The sequence below is a fragment of the Bombina bombina genome, chromosome 2, assembly GCF_027579735.1.
Source record: "Bombina bombina isolate aBomBom1 chromosome 2, aBomBom1.pri, whole genome shotgun sequence".
Lineage (NCBI taxonomy): Eukaryota > Metazoa > Chordata > Amphibia > Anura > Bombinatoridae > Bombina > Bombina bombina.
Window position 1 is genome coordinate 732,789,666 of NC_069500.1, and position 22,563 is coordinate 732,812,228.

General features: G+C 42.9%; 1 protein-coding gene across 3 annotated transcripts in view; it reads right to left on the minus strand.

Annotated features, from left to right (window-relative positions):
- The window catches only part of GAK (cyclin G associated kinase), a 799,358-nt gene that overhangs the window by 658,335 nt on the left and 118,460 nt on the right, over positions 1 to 22,563 (minus strand). For all 3 annotated transcript variants that reach the window (XM_053702755.1, XM_053702754.1, XM_053702753.1), the window contains exon 5: positions 5,604 to 5,746. In XM_053702755.1, coding sequence (XP_053558730.1) covers positions 5,604 to 5,746 — 143 coding nt within the window. The remainder of the gene's footprint in view (positions 1 to 5,603; positions 5,747 to 22,563) is intronic.

The window sequence follows — 22,563 nt, forward strand, 5'->3', positions numbered from 1 at the left end:
AGTCATTATTTGCCTTTCATCCCAGGAGGATGGCAGAGAAGTGTCAGAATTTTAAATTTTTGTTTTTGTCTCTTATGGAGGGTAGTACTCTTCGGCATGGGACAGGAGTTTTTAGTTGTCCTGTCAGTCTATCAGTGAGGGCTTGGATGAAAGTTAGAGTCTGGAGATGCAGGGAGTTTCTTTCTGCGAAACCATCCTGAATCATTAACAGCTCCTCAAGCAATCTGCGTTGTCGAACTTCGCTCCGCTGCCTGCTTTCTTCTCTCAAGTCCATGGCAGAGGCAATGCTACTATCCGTCACACTTGAAGGGCCGTGTTCCTGTTCCACGGCATAGATTCCAGTAAGATAGTTTAATTTTACTTTATTCGCAATGTACTGTAATGTGAATGTTTCCAGAGAGGCTACCACCTTGCGGGTCTAACTAATAACATAAGGGTCTCAGTGAGTCTTTTTTAGTATCTTGGAATTGAGGGTTAATATATCATGAGGGGGGTTATAATCATGTTTTTTATGTGATTTAACCTGCTTATGTGTGATGTTTACTGGGCTCGTGGTTGGATCATTGAGGGTTTTGGAAGTGATGCAGCCTTTTGGTAGGGTGCGCTTTTTTTGGACTGTACGGTTCATCTTGTGTGCGGGCATGGCTACGTTCCGTTTTTCCATTTCCGCATTCCCGACCGCGTGGCGAAGGAAATTTTCTAGTCCGCAGGGGTCTGGTCATAGGAGGTGGTGAGTGCCCCAGCCATTGGGGGTGTCAGGTGCCGTTTTTGTTTTTACTACTTTAGTCCATATTTAAATATCCTCTATCCAGTTATGGAGGATTCTGATGTTGAGACTGTGTTAATTTCAGATTCAGTTACGGAGGATTCTGATACTGAGACTATTTTGATTTCAGATTCTGTGTCCGGTGATGAATCCGGAGTTTTGTTCCGTATGCCATTTCAGAGCGCCTGGTTCCTCAGGCTCGGGGAATCAAGAGACTGCTGAGCCATCCGCCTCTGGGGGTCCTGTCCTCCGAGAGGCGAGTTCCCTACCAAATCATACTTCTGCACATGCGGGTAACCCAGTTTATGGTTCCTCCATGCGGGGTGGTGCATTTCCCCCGGAGGTTGCAGCACGTTTTCGCTTCCACATAATGTTGGCGATTGTTTGCCTGCAGAGTCCAGACGTTTATTTGAGAATGTGCTCGTGCCCTATTGTCCTGGGCCTTCCGTCTTGGGGAGGGCCTCTACAGTTCCCCGCAGGTGTATCTGTCCCTGAGTGTTATGTATTTCGTTACAGGATTGCGCGCCTTCGCATGTTGCTCAGACATGTTTTTCAGTTATTGAATGACCCTATCGTTACCAGATACGGGGATTTTCAGTCTGATCATTCGAATGGTGCACCTCATTAGACATGTGGGGATGAAGTAATCTCCTGATTGTCCTTTGTTTGAGATCTTTCCCAGTTTTGTAAGATAGGGCTCCGTTTGGCTGGTCCTGCGGGTAGGCCTGTGTCTTTTTGGGTGTTAACCTCCGGGTTGCCTTATATTTTATTTATATCCGATGGGATGTCTTATTTGTTTGTTTCCTTCGGGAACCTTCTGGGATTGACACGCTTTATTACTTCTTCGGAAGTTGTTTTGGACATATTAGTCCTATGTTAAAAAAGTCTGTTTTATGTTTTTTCCCCTACGAGGGAGAACTTACGCAGCTTGCCGGTTGGGACCCTAGGTGCAGGCTGGTCCTGTCGGGTTCGGTCTTGCGGCTGTTCAGACACGTGGCGCTGTTCTGCTCGGCTGGTTCGGTAGAAGTACCGAGTGCTCAAGTTATTGTTTTTTCATTTTCAACTAAGCATTCGAGAGTACCTGTGGGTCCGTGAGGTGGGAAGGATCGTTTCAGTCCTTATAGCCTTCAGTTATAGATGACGAGGCAGGGGAGTTTTCTGTTGCGTCACTCTGACATCTGATTTCCTCAGAACGTAAGTTTTCCTCCCCCATGTGGTGGAGGGTGGGAGAGCTTAATGCCCCTATTGATTTGTCCTTTTGAGCTTGATCTAACAGCTTGAACAGGATAGCTGTCTAGCATGCGGAAGGTTTACAGTTTGAAACCAGTTGCAACTCTTGAAACCTTGCAGGTGTACGCGTAAGCTGTTTATAGTGTATCTAGATGCAGCTTTTACTCTTGACGTGTACTGTCTGAGTTATAAGAGACCTTTGGATCTTCATCCATTGTCTCCGGGTGAGTGGACCTCCTTTAAGGGATCTGTGCTTCCATGTGATGGTTGTTCCCTGCGGGGACTTTGTTTAGCTCAGGGTTTTCCCGAGCTGGCTAGGCTTAGTGCCTTCTCTTCCTTGTGTCCTCTGCTTGTGCGGAGGTGTTAGGGAGACTAACCCTGCTAGTAGGATTTTTTTGACCTTGAGGTATCCCATGGGCGTCCTGAGGCTCTGAGAAGTATCTTCATACGACTTCTAGCCTTGCTCCTTTGAGTGTTGGACTTTAGCTAGGGGTGATTCCTTCCTTTGGTCAGGACTTTCGAGTTCTCTTGCTATCTGGATTTTCTGGATATGCATCCATACCCTTGCATCTGGCTTTTTGGCCAGTTGGGGTGTTTAGTTCTAGGGTAAGGTTTGCCTGAACTATTGGGTACCCGGACCTGTTTTTCTCCCTGAGACTTCCGGTTGCTGAAGCTTCGCAACTTTTTCCTGACCCAGTCTTGGGTGGTTCTGGAATCTTGGATCTCAGGGCTGGTCGGGGTGTTCCACGGCAGTGGGAGCTTGGTCTATGTCCTTGCTACATCTACCTGATCTGGTCATGGTTGGCCAGGTTCTCTGAATATTTTTTACTCTTTGTCACAGAGTAGCCCTGTCATCTGGTGGTTGGCTGTGTGGCTTGAGCCTCAAGGGTGGTTGGTTCATACCCAGCTGCTGGCGTTGGATATCCAATTTCTGGTGCACCTTAGGGTTGCATTCCCCTGGTCAGCTTGCCAGTGTTCCCGGGGATTCCCTGCTCTGCAGGCGAATGGGTTGGCTGTGCCTCTGCTCGGCAAGCTACTTGCAGGGGGGTCCTTTCTAGGACGTCTGTGTTGCTCTTCCCATTAGCCGGGAATTTTGGGCCTGGTGGACAGTTGTTGCCCTTCCGGCATCATCCCTTTTCTTTAGGGATATCCTCCTCCCTATGGAGATAGAGTCCTTGTTTGGGGCTTCTCCTGGAGGGGAGGCGGAAAGGTGGGATTGGTTCCCCCTGGGGTCTTGCTGGCTCCAAGCAGACTTGTTGGGCCTTTATTTGATAGATCCTTAAGTCTATGGCCTTGTTGTCTGGTTTAAGAGTCGGATTGTATTTGTACTCTGAGGATGGCTGTGCTATCCTTACTCTCATTCCTGTACCTGTTCAGGATTCTTTTGTTCCCCTGTCTTGGATCCCTGAGGCTGGGTTGGTCCAGCTGGGTCTGGGTCTGCAGGTCAGGATGGCTGAGCGGTCTAAGGAACTGCGTTCGGTTGCAGTCTCCTCTGGATGTGTAAGCTTTTTTGTGTCTACCCTGTTAGCTTAGTCTGCTAGAGTACAGACTTTCCTCAACTTGCTCTATTGATTAGAAGAGGGTTTACTCTTCCTTTGAGATCTGAGGGTATACTCTACTTCCAGGGGGGACTTGATGGAGGTTTTGTGTTCCCCTTTTTAGGGACCTGTGTGTAGGTCCGGCGACTTAGGTTACCTGGAACGTGCCCTCTGTCTGGGGGTTGCTATTGCGGTCTGTTTCTTGCTTGACTGCTTCTTCCTCGCAAGTACCCTCTGTGTCATCCTGTTATGGACTCTGTTCTCAAACTTGGGGTTTTTTCCCTGGGTGTATTGCACACTTTTTCATGGTCAAATACTTTGGTATTCTATGGTCAGACACTGGGAGGACTTTGCCTCTTCAGTTGCATTCCGTGCTTGCAGGATATTGGAGAGACGTCTGTTCTGTCTCTGTGCCCGGTCTTATCCCGGATTTCACTTGGTATAAACCTGGCCTCCTTTCTCCGTTTTGGGTCCCTTTGGGTCTCTGTGAGCTGGGCTCACTCGTGGAGGTGTTCTTTTTGTATTAGGGGACCTTTCGGTTTCCTTGGTTCTCCTTTGCCTTGTTCCCTTGGGGGTTTCGGGTGGTGCCTCCTTCATTTGTGGAGTTGAGCGGTGGGGGACGGTGTTTCCTGGAGGACTGTTGGCTCAGTCGAGTCTGTTTGCGGTCTCTGGTTTGGCTTCTGGACTTAACTGCGAGTCAGTGCCCTTGGGGATTTTCCTTCAAAATTTTCTCGGCTTCGGACAAAGCGGATTTTTTTTTTTTATTGGGTAGAGGTTCAGGCCTGGTGCCCTCAGTATGGGCCGCCTATTGTACCCTTCCGTCTTAGCATTCAGTGTCCTCTATAGCTTGAGTATTGTTTTCCCAAAAGTACTGAATGCAGCTGTGGACTCTTTCCATTTAAGAAGAAAAACAAATTATGCTTACCTGATAATTTCCTTTTCTTCTGATTGAAAGAGTCCACAGCTCCCCAACCGTAATGTTATGTGGGGCATCCTTATATTCCTCTGGCACCTTTCACCCTGAAATTTCTTTTACTGTTCCTTGTTCCTCGGCAGAATGACTGGGGGATGAGGGGAGTGGGAGGAGTATTTAAGCCTTTGACTGGGTTGTCTTTGCCTCCTCCTAGTGGCCAGGTTCTTATTTCTCAAAAGTAATGAATGCAGCTGTGGACTCTTTCCATCAGAAGAAAAGGAAATTATCAGGCAAGCATAATTTATGTTTGTTTGTTTTTTATTATGTGTTTGGGAAGCTCCTCCCCCCCCCAACCCAAAAAAAGGATTTCCTGCTTATTTAATCAGTTTTTTGTCTTTAGCATTGTGGTTTTTCCCATATTTTTATATTTGTTAAAGAACATTAAAGGGACATTGAACAATAAATGCATACTAGATATAATGACGCATTCAAAGAAAAGATTAGTCTGAGAATAATGTATATGTATTTTTATTTGTTTTTAAGTTTCATTAGTTGTTTGAATATTGACAAAAAAAAAGTGTCAATAAATGTTGTAACTTAGGTTACTTTCTCTGCTGTGGCCAATTAGGGACAGTTATAAATAGATCACGAGAGTATTCAGCCAATGGCTGTGTGGAATATAACAGTGTTCTGCGCTTCCATTTCTAACAGGAACTAATACGCTCAAAATTTCAGAATGGAATTACAGGAGAAGGGGTTATAATAAGTTTATTGCAGAGGTTTTCATTATGTATACGATTTATCATTTTATATTACCATCTCAAAGTGTTTAAGCTCCCTTAAATGAGGGAGGGGGACTTTCAATAGTAGATTACAAACACTGGAAATTATATTTAAATGAACTGCATGCAAATGACTAAAGGCTTAAGCACAAGGGTGTGAAATGGCTCAGCAGTGAAAGAGTTAAAATTAAAAAAGTTTAATAGTTCAAAAAAGTTATTAAAAAATAAAATATTGACTACAAGAATTAAGGCATATCCCTAATATTTCTTTATCAGCAGTTAACACATGAATATATCAATAAGGGTAAAAACTTTTTATAAATGCAATAAACAGTACGAAAACAAAAATAAGGTGTCATGCGAGTCCACTTTACCTTGAGATCTCTATGAATTATAGGTGGTTTCTGTTTGTGCATGTGTTGAACCGCTCGACATGTGTGGTAAAAAATCTTTAGAACAGTATCACAGGACAAAGGGCCCTTCTCTTCAGCCTTCTTTAAGTATTCTACAAGTTGTCCTAAAGAATAATATAACAAGAGTAATAAAACAATTTAAAAACAGAGAAAAGTAAATAGAATTACCTTTAAGACATTACAGATGGGGAGAGGATAGAGGATAGAGGGTAGAGATATAGATATATATATTGGAAGAAGTAGGAGGGCACTAACGGGTCTTTCCAAAAATATTCCTCTTTATTTATACATTTCACAACATAGCAAAGTTTTGACTTTGCTATGTTGTGAAATGTATAAATAAAGAGATATATTTTTGGAAAGACCCGTGAGTGCCCTCCTACTTCTTCCATTGCATGTTTTTACTTGAGGAGTCACCTGGGCAATTCATTGAGGAAAGGGGAGTGAGTGCATGTTTCTTTGGATGATATATACACATCTGCAAAAAAACAATTTATTTAAGAACTTACCTGATAAATTAATTTCTTTAATAGTGGCAAGAGTCCATGAGCTAGTGAAGTATAGGATATACATTCCAAACCTCAAAATGCCTATAAATACACCTCCCACCTCACTCATACTTCAGTTTAACTTATAGCCAAGAAGTGAGGTGTAAAAAAGGAGTGAAAAACAGAATTTATGTTTACCTGATAAATTTCTTTCTCCAACGGTGTGTCCGGTCCACGGCGTCATCCTTACTTGTGGGATATTCTCTTCCCCAACAGGAAATGGCAAAGAGCCCAGCAAAGCTGGTCACATGATCCCTCCTAGGCTCCGCCTACCCCAGTCATTCGACCGACGTTAAGGAGGAATAATAGCATAGGAGAAACCATATGGTACCGTGGTGACTGTAGTTAAAGAAAATAAATTATCAGACCTGATTAAAAAACCAGGGCGGGCCGTGGACCGGACACACCGTTGGAGAAAGAAATTTATCAGGTAAACATAAATTCTGTTTTCTCCAACATAGGTGTGTCCGGTCCACGGCGTCATCCTTACTTGTGGGAACCAATACCAAAGCTTTAGGACACGGATGAAGGGAGGGAGCAAATCAGGTCACCTAAATGGAAGGCACCACGGCTTGCAAAACCTTTCTCCCAAAAATAGCCTCAGAAGAAGCAAAAGTATCAAACTTGTAAAATTTGGTAAAAGTGTGCAGTGAAGACCAAGTCGCTGCCCTACATATCTGATCAACAGAAGCCTCGTTCTTGAAGGCCCATGTGGAAGCCACAGCCCTAGTGGAATGAGCCGTGATTCTTTCGGGAGGCTGCCGTCCGGCAGTCTCGTAAGCCAATCTGATGATGCTTTTAATCCAAAAAGAGAGAGAGGTAGAAGTTGCTTTTTGACCTCTCCTTTTACCTGAATAAACAACAAACAGGGAAGATGTTTGTCTAAAATCCTTTGTAGCATCTAAATAGAATTTTAGAGCGCGAACAACATCCAAATTGTGCAACAAGCGTTCCTTCTTTGAAACTGGTTTCGGACACAGAGAAGGTACGAGAATCTCCTGGTTAATGTTTTTGTTAGAAACAACTTTTGGAAGAAAACCAGGTTTAGTACGTAAAACCACCTTATCTGCATGGAACACCAGATAAGGAGGAGAACACTGCAGAGCAGATAATTCTGAAACTCTTCTAGCAGAAGAAATTGCAACTAAAAACAAAACTTTCCAAGATAATAACTTAATATCAACGGAATGTAAGGGTTCAAACGGAACCCCCTGAAGAACTGAAAGAACTAGATTGAGACTCCAAGGAGGAGTCAAAGGTTTGTAAACAGGCTTGATTCTAACCAGAGCCTGAACAAAGGCTTGAACATCTGGCACAGCTGCCAGTTTTTTGTGAAGTAACACCGACAAGGCAGAAATCTGTCCCTTCAGGGAACTTGCCGATAATCCTTTTTCCAATCCTTCTTGAAGGAAGGATAGAATCCTAGGAATCTTAACCTTGTCCCAAGGGAATCCTTTAGATTCACACCAACAGATATATTTTTTCCAAATTTTGTGGTAAATCTTTCTAGTTACAGGCTTTCTGGCCTGAACAAGAGTATCGATAACAGAATCTGAGAAACCTCGCTTCGATAAAATCAAGCGTTCAATCTCCAAGCAGTCAGCTGGAGTGAAACCAGATTCGGATGTTCGAACGGACCCTGAACAAGAAGGTCTCGTCTCAAAGGTAGCTTCCAAGGTGGAGCCGATGACATATTCACCAGATCTGCATACCAAGTCCTGCGTGGCCACGCAGGAGCTATCAAGATCACCGACGCCCTCTCCTGATTGATCCTGGCTACCAGCCTGGGGATGAGAGGAAACGGCGGGAACACATAAGCTAGTTTGAAGGTCCAAGGTGCTACTAGTGCATCCACTAGAGCCGCCTTGGGATCCCTGGATCTGGACCCGTAGCAAGGAACTTTGAAGTTCTGACGAGAGGCCATCAGATCCATGTCTGGAATGCCCCAAAGTTGAGTGACTTGGGCAAAGATTTCCGGATGGAGTTCCCACTCCCCCGGATGCAATGTCTGACGACTCAGAAAATCCGCTTCCCAATTTTCCACTCCCGGGATGTGGATAGCAGACAGGTGGCAGGAGTGAGACTCCGCCCATAGAATAATCTTGGTCACTTCTTCCATCGCTAGGGAACTCCTTGTTCCCCCCTGATGGTTGATGTACGCAACAGTCGTCATGTTGTCTGATTGAAACCGTATGAACTTGGTCCTCGCTAGCTGAGGCCAAGCCTTGAGAGCATTGAATATCGCTCTCAGTTCCAGAATATTTATCGGTAGACGAGATTCTTCCCGAGACCAAAGACCCTGAGCTTTCAGGGATCCCCAGACCGCGCCCCAGCCCATCAGACTGGCGTCGGTCGTGACAATGACCCACTCTGGTCTGTGGAATGTCATCCCTCGTGACAGGTTGTCCAGGGACAGCCACCAACGGAGTGAGTCTCTGGTCCTCTGATTTACTTGTATCTTTGGAGACAAGTCTGTATAGTCCCCATTCCACTGACTGAGCATGCACAGTTGTAATGGTCTTAGATGAATGCGCGCAAAAGGAACTATGTCCATTGTCGCTACCATCAACCCGATCACTTCCATGCACTGAGCTACGGAAGGAAGAGGAACGGAATGAAGTATTCGACAAGAGTCCAGAAGCTTTGTCTTTCTGGCCTCTGTTAGAAAAATCCTCATTTCTGAGGAGTCTATAATTGTTCCCAAGAAGGGAACCCTTGTTGACGGGGATAGAGAACTCTTTTCCACGTTCACTTTCCAGCCGTGCGATCTGAGAAAGGCCAGGACGATGTCCGTGTGAGCCTTTGCTCGAGGGAGGGACGACGCTTGAATCAGAATGTCGTCCAGGTAAGGTACAACTGCAATGCCCCTTGGTCTTAGCACAGCTAGAAGGGACCCTAGTACCTTTGTGAAAATCCTTGGAGCAGTGGCTAATCCGAAAGGAAGCGCCACGAACTGGTAATGTTTGTCCAGGAATGCAAACCTTAGGAACCGATGATGTTCCTTGTGGATAGGAATATGTAGATACGCATCCTTTAAATCCACCGTGGTCATGAATTGACCTTCCTGGATGGAAGGAAGGATAGTTCGAATGGTTTCCATCTTGAAAGATGGGACCTTGAGAAATTTGTTTAAGATCTTGAGATCTAGGATTGGTCTGAACGTTCCCTCTTTTTTGGGAACTATGAACAGATTGGAGTAGAACCCCATCCCTTGTTCTCTCAATGGAACAGGATGAATCACTCCCATTTTTCTTGCTTAGAGGACGTAGCACCTTGGGCTGGTCCGTTTTTACGAAAGGGACGAAAATTAGGTCTATTTTTTGCCTTGAAAGGCCGATCCTGAGGAAGGGCATGGCCCTTACCCCCAGTGATATCAGAGATAATCTCTTTCAAGTCAGGACCAAACAGCGTTTTCCCCTTGAAAGGAATGTTTAGTAGCTTGTTCTTGGAAGACGCATCAGCCGACCAAGATTTCAACCAAAGCGCTCTGCGCGCCACAATAGCAAACCCAGAATTCTTAGCCGCTAACTTAGCCAATTGCAAAGAGGCGTCTAGAGTGAAAGAATTAGCCAATTTGAGAGCATTGACTCTGTCCATAATCTCCTCATAAGGAGGAGAGTCACTATCGAGCACCTTAATCAGTTCATCAAACCAGAAATATGCGGCTGTAGTGACAGGGACAATGCATGAAATGGGTTGTAGAAGGTAACCCTGCTGAACAAACATCTTTTTAAGCAAACCTTCTAATTTTTTATCCATAGGATCTTTGAAAGCACAACTATCCTCTATGGGAATAGTGGTGCGTTTGTTTAAAGTAGAAACCGCTCCCTCGACCTTGGGGACTGACTGCCATAAGTCCTTTCTGGGGTCGACCATAGGAAACAATTTTTTAAATATGGGGGGAGGGACGAAAGGAATACCGGGCCTTTCCCATTCTTTATTAACAATGTCCGCCACCCGCTTGGGTATAGGAAAAGCTTCTGGGAGCCCCGGCACCTCTAGGAACTTGTCCATTTTACATAGTTTCTCTGGGATGACCAAATTTTCACAATCATCCAGAGTGGATAATACCTCCTTAAGCAAAATGCGGAGATGTTCCAATTTAAATTTAAAAGTAATCACATCAGATTCAGCCTGCTGAGAAATGTTCCCTAAATCAGTAATTTCTCCCTCAGACAAAACCTCCCTGGCTCCCTCAGATTGGGTTAGGGGCCCTTCAGAGATATTAATATCAGCGTCGTCATGCTCTTCAGTAACTAAAACAGAGCATCCACGCTTACGCTGACAAGGGTTCATTTTGGCTAAAATGTTTTTGACAGAATTATCCATTACAGCCGTTAATTGTTGCATAGTAAGGAGTATTGGCGCGCTAGATGTACTAGGGGCCTCCTGAGTGGGCAAGACTCGTGTAGACGAAGGAGGGAATGATGCAGTACCATGCTTACTCCCCTCACTTGAGGAATCATCTTGGGCATCATTGTCATTATCACATAAATCACATTTATTTAAATGAATAGGAATTCTGGCTTCCCCACATTCAGAACACAGTCTATCTGGTAGTTCAGACATGTTAAACAGGCATAAACTTGATAAGAAAGTACAAAAAACGTTTTGAAATAAAACCGTTACTGTCACTTTAAATTTTAAACTGAACACACTTTATTACTGCAATTGCGAAAAAACATGAAGGAATTGTTCAAAATTCACCAAACTTTCACCACAGTGTCTTAAAGCCTTGAAAATATTGCACACCAATTTTGGAAGCTTTAACCCTTAAAATAACGGAACCGGAGCCGTTTTAAGCTTTAACCCCTTTACAGTCCCTGGTATCTGCTTTGCTGAGACCCAACCAAACCCAAGGGGAATACGATACCAAATGATGCCTTCAGAAGTCTTTTATCAGTATCAGAGCTCCTCTCACATGCGACTGCATGCCATGCCTCTCAAAAACAAGTGCGCAACACCGGCGCGAAAATGAGACTCTGCCTATGCTTTGGGAAAGCCCCTAAAGAATAAGGTGTCTAAAACAGTGCCTGCCGATATAATTATATCAAAATACCCAGAACAAATGATTCCTCAAGGCTAAATAAGTGTTAATATCAATCGATTTAGCCCAAAAAATGTCTACAGTCTAAATAAGCCCTTGTGAAGCCCTTATTTACAATCGTAATAAACATGGCTTACCGGATCCCATAGGGAAAATGACAGCTTCCAGCATTACATCGTCTTGTTAGAATGTGTCATACCTCAAGCAGCAAAGGACTGCAAACTGTTCCCCCAACTGAAGTTAATGCTCTCAACAGTCCTGTGTGGAACAGCCATGGATTTTAGTTACGGTTGCTAAAATCATTTTCCTCATACAAACAGAATTCTTCATCTCTTTTCTGTTTCTGAGTAAATAGTACGTACCAGCACTATTTGAAAATAACAAACTCTTGATTGAATAATGAAAAACTACAGTTAAACACTAAAAAACTCTAAGCCATCTCCGTGGAGATGTTGCCTGTACAACGGCAAAGAGAATGACTGGGGTAGGCGGAGCCTAGGAGGGATCATGTGACCAGCTTTGCTGGGCTCTTTGCCATTTCCTGTTGGGGAAGAGAATATCCCACAAGTAAGGATGACGCCGTGGACCGGACACACCTATGTTGGAGAAAAAGCATACAAAAAAAAAAAAATGATGTGCTTTATACAAAAAAAATTAAAACCACAAAAAAAATAGGGTGGGTCTCATGGACTCTTGCCACTATGAAATAAATGAATTTATCAGGTACGTTTATACATAAATAATGTTTTCTTTCATGTAAGTGGCAGAAGTCCATGAGCTAGTAACGTATTGGATATAATACCCAAGATGTGGAAGTCCACGAGTCACTAGAGAGGGAGAGATAAAATTAAAAAAAAAAAAGTAAAATCCGCTGAGAAATTAAATCCAAAAAAATTAAGTTTTCTTAAAAATGTCAGAAAAACTCAAATCAAAAAGGCATTAGAATCAAACTGAGACAGCTGCCTGAAGAACCTTTCTACCAAAGGCTGCTTCCGAAGAAGCAAACGCATCAAAATGGTAAAATTTGTAAAAGTATGCAAAGACCACCAAGTTGCTGCTTTGCAAATTTGATCAACTGAAGCTTCATTCTTAAAAGCCCAAGAAGTGGCAACTGATCTAGTAGAATGAGCTGTAATTCTCTGAGGCGGAGACTGCCCCGCCTCCAAATAAGCTTTGTGAATAAAAAGTTTCAACCAAGATGCCAAAGAAATGGCAGAGGCTTTCTGAACTTTCCTAGAGCCAGAAAAAATAAATAGACTAGAAGTCTTTCTGAAATCCTTCGCAGCCGCAACAAAAAATTTAAAGCTCTTACCACATCCAAAGAATGTAAAGACCTTTCAAGAGTATTCTTAGGATTATGACATAAAGAAGGAACAACAATTTCCCTATTAGTGTTGTTAGAATTTACAACTTTAGGCAAGAATTTAAAAGAAGTTCGCAAAACAGCTTTATCTTGATGGAAAATCAGACTCACAAGAGAGAGCAGACAACTCGGAAACTCTTCTAGCAGAAAAGATAGCCAAAAGTAATAACACTTTCCAAGAGAGTAGTTTAATATCCAAAGAATGCATAGGCTCAAAAGGAGGAGCCTGCAAAATTTGCAAAACCAAATTGAAAATCAGAGGAGGAGAAATAGATTTAATAACAGGTTTAATATGAATCAAAGCCAGAACAAAACAGTCAATATCAGGAAGTTTAGCAATCTTTCTATGAAATAAGACAGAAAGAGCAGAAATTTGTCCTTTCAAAATATTTGCAGACAAACCCCTTATCCAAACCATCCTGAAGAAACTGTAAAATCCTAGGGATTCTGAAAGAATGCCAAGAATAATTATGAGTGGAACACCAAGAAATATAAGCTTTCCAAACCCGATGATACATTTTCCTGGAAACAGACTTACGAGCCTGTATCATAGTGCTAATAACGGAGTCAGAAAAACCTCTATGACTAAGCACTAAGCGTTCAATTTCCAAGCCATCAAATTTAGAGATTTGAGATCCTGATGGAAAAAACATAATTTATGTAAGAATTTACCTGATAAATTCATTTCTTTCATATTGGCAAGAGTCCATGAGCTAGTGACGTATGGGATATACAATCCTACCAGGAGGGGCAAAGTTTCCCAAACCTCAAAATGCCTATAAATACACCCCTCACCACACCCACAAATCAGTTTAACGAATAGCCAAGTAGTGGGGTAATAAAGAAAGGAGTAAAAAGAATCAACAAAGGAATTTGGAAAAAATTTGGCTTCATACAAAAAAATCATAACCACCATAAAAAAGGGTGGTCCTCATGGACTCTTGCCAATATGAAAAAAATGAATTTATCAGGTAAATTCTTACATAAATTATGTTTTCTTTCATGTAATTGGCAAGAGTCCATGAGCTAGTGACATATGGGATATCAATACCCAAGATGAGGAACTCCACACAAGAGTCACTAGAGATGGAAGGATAACAATAAACAGCAGCCATAATCCGCTGAAAAAATAATCCACAACCCAAAATATAAGTTTATTCTATAAATGACAAGAAAAACTTAAAACATCAGCAGAAGAATCAAACTGAAACAGCTGCCTGAAGAACTTTTCTACCAAAAACTGCTTCTGAAGAAGCAAATACATCAAAACGGTAGAATTTAGTAAATGTATGTAAAGACCAAGTTGCTGCTCTGCAAATTTGATCAACTGACGCTTCATTCTTAAAAGCCACGAAGTGGAGACTGATCCGACTCTAAATAAGCTTGATGAATCAAAGCTTTAACCAAGAAGCCAAGGAAATAGCAGAAGCCTTCTGACCTTTCCTAGGACCAGAAAATGTAACAAATAGACTAGAAGTCTTCCTGAAATCTTTAGTAGCTTCAACATAATATTTCAAAGCTCTTACCACATCCAAAGAATGTAAGGATCTTTCCAAAGAATTCTTAGGATTATGACACAAGGAAGAGACAACAATTTATCTACTAATGTTGTTAGAATTCACAACTTTAGGTAAAAATTTAAATGAAGTCCGCAAAACCGCCTTATTCTGATGAAAAATCAGAAAAGGAGATTCACAAGAAAGAGCAGATAGCTCAGAAACTCTTCTAGCAGAAGAGATGGCCAAAAGGAACAACACTTTCCAAGAAAGTAGTTTAATGTCCAAAGAATGCATAGGCTCAAATGGAGGAGCCTGTAACACCCTCAAACCCAAATTAAGACTCCAAAGAGGAGAAATTGATTTAATGACAGGCTTAATACGAACTAAAGCCTGTACAAAACAGTGAATATCAGGAAGTTTAGCCATCTTTCTGTGAAATAAAACAGAAAGAGCAGATATTTGTCCCTTCAAGGAACTTGCAGACAAACCCTTATCCAAACCATCCTGAAGAAACTGTAAAATTCTAGGAATTCTAAAAGAATGCCAGGAGAATTTATGAGAACACCATGAAATGTAAGTCTTCCAAACTCGATAATAAATCTTTCTAGAGACAGATTTACGAGCTTGTAACATAGTATAGTTCACTGACTCAGAAAAACCTCTATGACTTAGCACTAAGCGTTCAATTTCCATACCTTCAAATTTAATGATTTGAGATCCTGATGAAAAAACGGACCTTGAGACAGTAGGTCCGGTCTCAACGGAAGTGGCCAAGGTTGGCAACTGGACATCCGAACAACATCTGCATACCAAACCTGTGAGGCCATGCTGGAGCAACCAGCAACACAAACGATTGTTCCATGATGATTTTGGAGATCACTCTCGGAAGAAGAACTAGAGGCGGGAAAATATAAGCAGGATGATAACACCAAGGAAGTGTCAGCGCATCCACTGCTTCCGCCTGAACATCCCTGGACCTGGACAGGTATCTGGGAAGTTTCTTGTTTAGATGAGAGGCCATCAGATCTATCTCTGGAAGACACCACATCTGAACAATCTGAGAAAACACATCTGGATGGAGGGACCACTCCCCCGGATGTAAAGTCTGACGGCTGAGATAATCCGCCTCCCAATTGTCTACATCTGGGATATGCACCGCAGAGATTAGACAGGAGCTGGATTCCGCCCAAGCAAGTATCCAAGATACTTCTTTCATAGCTTGGGGACTGTGAGTCCCACCCTGATGATTGACATATGCCACAGTTGTGACATTGTCTGAAAACAAATAAACGTCTCTCTCTTCAACAGAGGCCAAAACTGAAGAGCTCTGAGAATTGCACGGAGATCTAAAATATTGATTGGTAATCTCGCCTCTTGAGATTTCCACACCCCGTGTGCTGTCAGAGATCCCCAAACAGCTCCCCAACCTGAAAGACTATGATCACAGTCCAGGTTGGCCGAACAAAAGAAGCCCCTTGAACTAAACGCTGGTGATTTAACCACCACGTCAGAGAGAGTCGAACATTGGGATTTAAGGATATTAATTGTGATATCTTTGTATAATCCCTGCACCATTGATTCAGCATACAAAGCTGGAGAGGTCTCATGTGAAAACGACCAAAAGGAATCGCGTGTCCGATGCTGCAGTCATGAGACCTAAAACTTCCATGCACATAGCCACTGAAGGGAATGACTGAGACTGAAGGTGCCGACAGGCTGCAACCAATTTCAAACGTCTCTTGTCTGTTAGAGACAGTCATGGACACTGAATCTATCTGGAAACCTAAAAAGGTAACCCTTGTCTGAGGAATCAAGAAACTTTTTGGTAAATTGATCCTCCAACCATGTTCTCGAAGAAACGACACTAGTTGATACTTGTGAGATTCTGCAGAATGTAAAGACTGAGCTAGTACCAAGATATCATCCAAATAAGGAAACACCGCAATACCCTGCTCTCTGGTTACAGAGAGCAGCGCACCGAGAACCTTTGAAAAGATTCTTTGAGCTGTTGCTAGGCCAAATGGAAGAGCAACAAATTGCTAATGCTCGTCTAGAAAAGAGAATCTCAGGAACTGATAATGATCTGGATGAATCGGAATATGAAGGTATGCATCCTGCAAATCTATTGTGGACATATAATGTCCTTGCTGAACAAAAGGCAGAATAGTTCTTATAGTCACCATCTTGAAAGTTGGTACTGTTACGTAACGATTCAAAATTTTCAGATCCAGAACTGGTCTAAATGAATTTTCCTTCTTTGGGACAATGAATAGACTTAAATAAAACCCCAGACCTTGTACCTGAAAAGGAACAGGCATGATTACCCCTGAAGACAGATTGACAACCATTTTAAATACTGAATTTAAATGATTAAAGGGTTTATCATCAGAAGGTTTAGCTTCTTCATCCCTAAAGTGACTAAGACTTCCTTTAAAATGTGTTCAATTTTAAAAAAAAAACGAGGAATTATCAGGTTCTACGTCCGATGAGGGAGCTTCACTGTTAGAGGAATCCTCATCACTCGAAGATACTTTAGTATTTTGTATTCGAAGGCTGTACTGCAGCCAGGACCATTGTAATGGCAGTATTAATTAATACTTTCATTGCTGGAGGTACTCCATCGGCATCTCTGTGTAAGGAGGAAACAGTAGATGCGTTAGTACACATAGAAACATTAGATTGATCGGTATGAAATACGTCCCATAACGGAGCTGAAGATGATAATTTAGTTGTTTTACAATAAGCACACTTAGCTTTGGTAGAAAGGTGTTCAGTAGACTCAGCTCCTATGGTAAATTTAGGGACAGATTGGTGCTTCTCCATTATGGCAAAAATTTCAGTAAAAATAGATGCAATAATTACTATTACCCTCTATAGCAAGCTTTTTGAGGAAAGGAAAAAATTTGCTCCCTTGCATGGACGTTGAAGCGCTATGCAAAATGTAGCCTAGGGAAGCATTAACGGTCAGTGTGCGCTATTTTCAGCTACAATCTTGTTTGGAAAAAAGAAGGCACTAGTGTGTGTGCATCAGTTGACGCGTCATCTGACTTATAGTCCAACGTGCGTGTACTATGAAGCGCTGTTTTTCGAAGGTTTGCGTCAATAGTGACAAGCATTTAAACTTTAATGATATGTGTGTATACTATGGCGCACCAAACCAGTAATGAAACATATTAGCAGAGATAATGAAATAGGAGTATAACATTGATCTGTAAAGGGAGAGCCTATGAAGGATTTCCCATGAGGCAAAAACATTGTATCATGAGGCAGTACTCCAGTCACATCCCTCTGACAAGCATTGTACTCTGAGGGGAACTGGGCTTCAATATGATCTGAAGTGCATTTCACTGAAGAAATCAAGCACATCAACATGCTTAAACCACATCCAACGGAGGCAAAGTAAAAACTGGGGTATGAGTGAGGTGGGAGGGGTTTATGGTCTTTTGCGATTTGGGAGACTTTGCCTCCTCCTGGTGGGAATATATATCCCATATGTAACAGCTTGTGGACTCTCACCACCTATATAAAGAAAAATTCTCTGTGTTACAGCATATTATTTTACACTATTACTTGCATATAACTGAATTTAAAACCTGCAAAGGGGTTAAACATATAGCTACACAGCACCAATGCGCTTCTGGGAACTATATGAAGACATCCAATAACAGGCTTTCGTGTAACCATCAATCACCAGCAAGCTGACAGTGTACTACTGCTTCTGAGCCTATTTTCAAAAATATATATACCAAGAGAAAAAAAACAGAATTTATGCTTACCTGATAAATTACTTTCTCCAACGGTGTGTCCGCTCCACGGCGTCATCCTTACTTGTGGGATATTCTCTTCCCCAACAGGAAATGGCAAAGAGCCCAGCAAAGCTGGTCATATGATCCCTCCTAGGCTCCGCCTACCCCAGTCATTCGACCGACGTACAGGAGGAAATATGCATAGGAGAAACCATATGATACCGTGGTGACTGTAGTTAGAGAAAATAATTCATCAGACCTGATTAAAAAAACCAGGGCGGGCCGTGGACCGGACACACCGTTGGAGAAAGTAATTTATCAGGTAAGCATAAATTCTGTTTTCTCCAACATAGGTGTGTCCGGTCCACGGCGTCATCCTTACTTGTGGGAACCAATACCAAAGCTTTAGGACACGGATGAAGGGAGGGAGCAAATCAGGTCACCTAAATGGAAGGCACCACGGCTTGCAAAACCTTTCTCCCAAAAATAGCCTCTGAAGAAGCAAAAGTATCAAATTTGTAAAATTTGGCAAAAGTGTGCAGTGAAGACCAAGTCGCTGCCTTACAAATCTGGTCAACAGAAGCCTCGTTCTTGAAGGCCCATGTGGAAGCCACAGCCCTAGTGGAGTGAGCTGTGATTCTTTCAGGAGGCTGCCGTCCGGCAGTCTCATAAGCCAAACGGATAATGCTTTTAAGCCAAAAGGAAAGAGAGGTAGAAGTTGCTTTTTGACCTCTCCTTTTACCAGAATAGACAACAAACAAAGAAGAAGTTTGTCTGAAATCTTTAGTGGCCTCTAAATAGAATTTTAGAGCACGGACTACGTCCAAATTGTGTAACAAACGTTCCTTCTTTGAAACTGGATTCGGGCACAAAGAAGGTACAACTATCTCCTGGTTAATATTCTTGTTGGAAACAACTTTCGGAAGAAAACCAGGCTTAGTACGTAAAACCACCTTATCTGCATGGAACACCAGATAGGGCGGAGAACACTGCAGCGCAGATAACTCAGAAACTCTTCTAGCAGAAGAAATTGCAACCAAAAACAAAACTTTCCAAGATAATAACTTAATATCTACGGAATGTAAGGGTTCAAACGGAACCCCTTGAAGAACTGAAAGAACTAGATTAAGACTCCAGGGAGGAGTCAAAGGTCTGTAAACAGGCTTGATTCTAACCAGAGCCTGAACAAACGCTTGAACGTCTGGCACAGCTGCCAGCCTTTTGTGAAGTAAAACAGATAACGCAGAAATCTGTCCCTTCAGAGAACTTGCAGATAATCCCTTCTCCAAACCCTCTTGTAGAAAGGATAAAATCCTAGGAATTTTTATCTTGTTCCACGGGAATCCTTTAGATTCACACCAACAGATATATTTTTTCCATATCTTATGGTAAATTTTTCTAGTCACAGGCTTTCTAGCCTGAATCAGAGTATCTATTACAGAATCTGAAAACCCACGCTTTGATAAAATCAAGCGTTCAATCTCCAAGCAGTCAGTTGGAGAGAAACCAGATTCGGATGTTCGAATGGACCTTGAACAAGAAGGTCCTGTCTCAAAGGTAGCTTCCATGGTGGAGCCGATGACATATTCACCAGGTCTGCATACCAAGTCCTGCGTGGCCACGCAGGAGCTATCAAGATCACCGAAGCCCTCTCCTGGTTGATCCTGGCTACCAGCCTGGGAATGAGAGGAAACGGTGGGAAAACATAAGCTAGGTTGAAGGTCCAAGGTGCTACTAGTGCATCCACTAGAGTCGCCTTGGGATCCCTGGATCTGGACCCGTAACAAGGAACCTTGAAGTTCTGACGAGACGCCATCAGATCCATGTCTGGAATGCCCCATAATTGAGTTATTTGGGCAAAGATTTCCGGGTGGAGTTCCCACTCCCCCGGATGGAATGTCTGACGACTCAGAAAATCCGCTTCCCAATTTTCCACTCCTGGGATGTGGATTGCAGACAAGTGGCAGGAGTGATCCTCCGCCCATTGAATTATCTTGGTCACTTCCTCCATCGCCAGGGAACTCCTTGTTCCCCCCTGATGGTTGATATATGCAACTGTCGTCATGTTGTCTGATTGAAACCTTATGAATTTGGCCTTTGCTAGATGAGGCCAAGCTTTGAGAGCATTGAATATCGCTCTCAGTTCCAGAATGTTTATCGGGAGAAGAGATTCTTCCCGAGACCATAGACCCTGAGCTTTCAGGGGTTCCCAGACCGCGCCCCAGCCCACCAGACTGGCGTCGGTCGTGACAATGACCCACTCTGGTCTGCGGAAGCTCATTCCCTGTGACAGGTTGTCCAGGATTAGCCACCAACGGAGTGAATCTCTGGTCCTTTGATCTACTTGAATCGTCGGAGACAAGTCTGTATAATCCCCATTCCACTGTTTGAGCATGCACAGTTGTAATGGTCTTAGATGAATTCGTGCAAAAGGAACTATGTCCATTGCTGCAACCATCAATCCTATTACTTCCATGCACTGCGCTATGGAAGGACGAAGAACAGAATGAAGAACTTGACAAGAGCTTAGAAGTTTTGATTTTCTGACCTCTGTCAGAAAAATTCTCATTTCTAAGGAGTCTATTATTGTTCCCAAGAAGGGAACTCTTGTTGACGGGGAAAGAGAACTTTTTTCTATGTTTACTTTCTATCCGTGAGATCTGAGAAAGGCTAGGACGATGTCCGTATGAGCCTTTGCTTTTGACAGAGACGACGCTTGAATCAGGATGTCGTCCAAGTACGGTACTACTGCAATGCCCCTTGGTCTTAGAACCGCTAGAAGGGACCCTAGTACCTTTGTGAAAATTCTCGGAGCAGTGGCTAATCCGAATGGAAGTGCCACAAACTGGTAATGCTTGTCCAGAAAAGCGAACCTTAGGAACTGATGATGTTCCTTGTGGATAGGAATATGGAGGTACGCATCCTTTAAATCCACCGTGGTCATAAATTGACCTTCCTGGATGGTAGGAAGGATCGTTCGAATGGTTTCCATTTTGAACGATGGAACCCTGAGAAATTTGTTTAGGATCTTGAGATCTAGAATTGGTCTGAATGTTCCCTCTTTTTTGGGAACTATGAACAGGTTGGAGTAAAACCCCATCCCTTGTTCTCTTATTGGAACTGGATGAATTACTCCCATCCTTAACAGGTCTTCTACACAATGTAAGAATGCCTGTCCTTTTATTTGGTTTGAAGATAATTGAGACCTGTGGAACCTTCCCCTTGGGGGTAGTTCCTTGAATTCCAGGAGATAACCTTGATAAACTATTTCTAGTGCCCAAGGATCCTGAACATCTCTTGCCCAGGCCTGAGCAAAGAGAGAAAGTCTGCCCCCCACCAGATCCGGTCCCGGATCGGGGGCCATCCCTTCATGCTGTTTTGGTAGCAGTGGCAGGCTTCTTGGCCTGCTTACCCTTGTTCCAGCCTTGCATCGGTCTCCAGGCTGGTTTGGGTTGAGAAGTATTACCCTCTTGCTTAGAGGATGTAGAAGTAGAGGCTGGTCCGTTTCTGCGAAAGGGACGAAAATTAGGCTTATTTCTAGCCTTAAAAGACCTATCCTGAGGAAGGGCGTGGCCCTTTCCTCCGGTGATGTCTGAAATAATCTCTTTCAAATCAGGACCAAACAGTGTTTTGCCCTTGAAAGGGATGTTAAGCAATTTTGTCTTGGAAGACACATCCGCTGACCAAGACTTTAGCCAGAGCGCTCTGCGCGCCACAATAGCAAACCCTGAATTTTTCGCCGCTAATCTCGCTAATTGCAAAGCGGCATCTAGAATAAAAGAGTTAGCCAATTTAAGTGCATGAACTCTGTCCATAACCTCCTCATACGAAGATTCTTTATTGAGCGACTTTTCTAGTTCTTCGAACCAGAAACACGCTGCCGTAGTGACAGGAACAATGCATGAAATTGGTTGAAGAAGGTAACCTTGCTGAACAAACATTTTTTTAAGCAAACCCTCTAATTTTTTATCCATAGGATCTTTAAAAGCACAACTATCTTCTATGGGAATAGTAGTGCGTTTGTTTAGAGTAGAGACCGCCCCCTCGACCTTAGGGACTGTCTGCCATAAGTCCTTTCTAGGGTCGACTATAGGAAATAATTTCTTAAATATAGGGGGAGGCACAAAAGGTATGCCGGGCCTTTCCCATTCCTTGTTTACTATGTCCGCCACCCGCTTGGGTATAGGGAAAAACATCGGGGGGCACCGGAACCTCTAGGAACTTGTCCATCTTACATAATTTCTCTGGAATGACCAAATTGTCACAATCATCCAGAGTAGATAATACCTCCTTAAGCAGTGCGCGGAGATGTTCTAATTTAAATTTAAATGTTACAACATCAGGTTCAGCTTGTTGAGAAATTTTTCCTGAATCTGAAATTTCTCCCTCAGACAAAACCTCCCTCCTGGCCCCTTCAGATTGGTGTGAGGGTATGTCAGAAGCGTTATCATCAGCGTCCTCTTGCTCTTCAGTGTTTAAAACAGAGCAATCGCGCTTTCTTTGATAAGTAGGCATTTTAGATAAAATATTTGCAATAGAATTATCCATAACAGCCGTTAATTGTTGCATAGTAATAAGTATTGGCGCACTAGATGTACTAGGGGCCTCTTGTGTGGGCAAAACTGGTGTAGACACAGAAGGGGGTGATGCAGTACCATGCTTACTCCCCTCATCTGAAGAATCATCTTGGGCACTATTATTATCTGTGGCATCATTGT